The sequence below is a fragment of the Theobroma cacao genome, chromosome 2 (genome assembly GCF_000208745.1).
Source record: "Theobroma cacao cultivar B97-61/B2 chromosome 2, Criollo_cocoa_genome_V2, whole genome shotgun sequence".
Classification (NCBI taxonomy): Eukaryota; Viridiplantae; Streptophyta; class Magnoliopsida; order Malvales; family Malvaceae; genus Theobroma; species Theobroma cacao.
The window spans coordinates 33299294-33302843 of record NC_030851.1 but is presented as its reverse complement, the minus strand read 5'-3'; the positions used below and the strand labels follow the sequence as shown (position 1 = coordinate 33302843).

Here is a 3550-nt window from a genome sequence, read left to right as displayed (position 1 = left end):
TGGGATCTACCTATGTGAGTGTGAGGTGTGGCCACTTCTAGGAGTTCAAGAGCTTAGTTCTAACAGCACTCATGAAAAGAGGATACAGACGCATGACCATAAAAGCATCATCGGATACTATGCATTCATTAGCGTTGAAATCGTGGTGTGAGATATGTTCAGTTAACCAAATAGAATAGTTGGTTCAAGGCATATTCTACCATGTAATTTCGGTTAACTTTAATATGTTTTCACTAAGTGAAGGTTCAATCGGAAGACACATTCATTTATGCAATTGATTTTTAAGATTATCGAAAATTTGGATTAATTTGAAAATGGTGGGGGATTGTTGGACATTTTCAAATAAAAGATATAATTTCATATCAAAATAAGAGGAAAATTGTGACTGCTGGAAATTAAAATGAAAAGAAAGGTTATGTCTATTAGAAATATAAATAAATAAAATAACATAAAATAAAAAATAAAAAAAGAGTCACGTTTGTTGGAAAAGACCAACAGGAGCAACTCTTTGAAATAAACACAAACAGTGTCTATTGGGAACAGGCATCTATGCCTATAAAAGAGGACCATTTTTATCCAACAGAACGTACATCAGAAAACAAAAACTTTCTTTTCCTTCTCAAATTTCTCAAGTTTTCTTCTATACTATTTTCCTGCAGTAAAATACTATAAAAATTTGATAATCTTGTTATATTCCGGTGAGTGCTCAGTGGATTGATTTCGTCAGTGCAAAACGTCGTTAATCACTAGGCTTCATTGTATCTTTGAGGTTTGTACACCGGTAACTCTTTTGTACACTATAAGTGGGACGAATAAAACTTTAAAGACAATGGCATTGATACACGCCTTGAAGCCATTCCAGTATTTTCCAATTCGGTGTTCTAACAGAATTTAACCATAACCTGCTTTTTAATTTTCTTTAAATTTCCAATAAATCTAGAAAATCTTGTGAGGGAAATATCTGAGAATTGAACTAGGCTTAAATCTTGAGTTGAAGCATGGTGCTCTATTCTAGCTTTGCTTGTTTATATTTTTAAATTTCCCCTTGTATTGTTCATCTACCTTTTTCAGTAATAACTTCTCAATTAAAAAAATAATAATTAATTAATTAACCCGGTTCATCAACTGCTAAATCTCTGAAATTTCTGTTCTGGGACCGGGGAATAATCTTCTTTGGTGAAAACGTGGGCGCTTGAAGGTCTTGCTACTTAACTGCATGTCAGGTGGGGGCTTTTAAGATACGTACGTCTTCTGGATGGCAATTAAATCAGGTTGAGCAACTGTTTTCTTTATCCAAAATCAAAGAGCCCTGTACCGACGCATGAGTGCCCATTTGTCCTGTTTGGTGGTAGTTCAGATATTGCTCACCCCCAATAAATTTTAGAGCCATCTACAAGCAGACACTGTTAGGATCAAGTGCCATGGGCTCCATTCCTTTTTTTTGTTTCTTTTCTTTCTTCACTTGCCCACCCAAATCATGCCAAACCTCAGCTGATAGTGTTGGACGGTTCCACAAAAACTGTACCAGATAAGTCTTTGAACAAGCTTAGGAAAAAGCTTGGTCATATTTGGCAGATTTTATACAACCTTGTGTTGTTCCTAAGGAGATTAATATTTCAAGAGAATTCAGAGGAGATGCATGGTTTGTTTTGCTTGTACTGTTTCTTAGGCGCATACTGTCAGTATCAGATTGGTCTTGGATTAGGAGAATGCCTTTTAGTCCCATTGCCTCGGCCGGCAGAACACATAACCTTTGTCATTGTATCTAATTAGCTAGAGGAGTGGTATTTCAACCTAAAAATCCCATGTATCAACATAAGCATATCCGCCATGCCCATTCAAGAACTAACGAGACCCACCTAATTAATGATTCCGTTCATTGATGAAACCTAGAATTAAGTTTATAAATGTCTCAAGCATCCATGAACTTATGATGAGAAGGAGATGAAATAAAACTCCAGCAAGAAAACAAAGAAAATAGTTAGTGCAGAGCAGAACAATGGTTTTTAAACAAAGTCTTGGTGGCAGCAACAAGTCGATAACACACGGTACACTACTATACTATATATATATACAATGAGAATTGTTGAGGCCCCATACGTCTGCAATACTAGATCATTCAGCGGTGGCAGAATTAGCCTTAGATGTAGAATCCCGAAGGGATGCGGATTGAGAATCAATGCTTTTGGTCCGCTGGAGACTTGGGGCCCGATGAAGCCTGCAACGGAATGAACCAGCATGCGTGGTTGGAGAGCACAGGCAATTGGTCTTTGTAACACTCGGCTGTCTGCTAATTCCAGACGCACCTTGCCCTGATATCGCTGCTGCGGCATGAGACTCGACACCACCAGCTATCATTTCAGCCTCTGATGGAATCTCCACCTTCAGATCCTTCTTTGGCATCTGCCCACTCTCCATTCTGGCCTCTCTTTCTCCTGGCAAGTTTCAACGCTTAGCATAGTTCAACATGAAAATTAGTAAGCCACATGAAATACTACACCTATTTTTGTGTAGCCAGCTAGGCGTGATATTTAGAGGGAAAGCAGTTGAGTGAAGATGGAAAATAGACATGGTACCTCTAACAAGGGTCTTGAATGACCTGGAAATGAACAGATGATTCACTTGTTTAGAGTCTCCGGTAGCTGTGAAATGAAGAGGGAAAAGATATGGATAAAGAGATACAATTGGCTATGGTTAAAAATAAGAAAAGATGATGGGGCTTGTACTATCTTTCTAAATCTGTCTCTGATCTTTTCCTGTCACGGGATTTCTAATCAAAACCATTAACCTCCCACCTAAATTTATCACTTCCTTTTCCTAATGCTTCAACCACTCCAAAAATAAAAAGAAAAAGAAAAATACTAACTCATCATCAAATAGGATACCCTTGGTCTTTCCTTTTATCTCCTCCTCCTCTTTTCAGCGTGCATCTGAATCATGAGATCAGATGATGATGCTCCCCCCTTCTCCCAAAAATCTTCTGAGAGCAGGGGGTCCCTCAGTTATCATGGCAGACATTCTCGTGTGTGTCAATTTTAGCTTATCACTTCCTTCCCCAATTTGCATTGAAAGTATACATTAATTTCTTAGTATATATCGTATTATATCCCTTTAACAGGTTGCATTTGCCTTTTGCTTAGGATCTGCTCTGGCTTGAAATGCTTTTCAAATGAAAAATGTGGGCCGCCTTGGACATGACATCCCACCCTCCTAACATTGATAATGGAAAGCAATATTTCCACAAAACATAACACCTTCTTTTGCCACATTTAATTCTATAATTAACAAATGCTAGTTACGACGATAATGACTTTAAGAATGAATATATTTTAAGCTTCTTATAGAGTTAATAAAATATGATGGAACGTTCATCATATCCATCACCATTTTATCATTGTCGGGCTAGTACAAGCAAATACTTAATATATATATAAATAATAATATTAACTAGACAAGGATATCCATCGTCATCATCATCCAGAGATTTTTTTATTCCTTTTACTATCGTTGTGACCCAACATCATATTAAGATATTAAACGTCGTTAAATT

The 3550-nt window shown here is 37.1% G+C and overlaps 1 protein-coding gene across 2 annotated transcripts; it reads right to left on the bottom strand.

The window, feature by feature from the left end:
- On the bottom strand, positions 1965-3079 carry LOC18609570. 2 transcript variants are annotated; one of them, XR_001926362.1, is made up of 2 exons: positions 2577-3079; positions 1965-2435 (listed from the first exon to the last, which is right to left on the bottom strand). XR_001926362.1 is itself a non-coding variant. In XM_018114724.1 (2 exons), the coding sequence occupies exon 2, from the start codon at positions 2416-2418 to the stop codon at positions 2116-2118; it is 303 nt and encodes a 100-aa protein (XP_017970213.1). In that variant the 5' UTR covers positions 2419-2451; positions 2577-3074; the 3' UTR covers positions 1965-2115. The 2 variants fall into 2 exon arrangements, 1 of the variants encoding a protein (XP_017970213.1); XM_018114724.1 differs by having other exon boundaries at positions 1965-2451; positions 2577-3074.

Excerpts from the sequence above, each read along its gene's own strand:
- LOC18609570 (XM_018114724.1), bottom strand. The coding sequence starts at position 2,418 with ATGGAGAGTGGGCAGATGCCAAAGAAGGATCTGAAGGTGGAGATTCCA.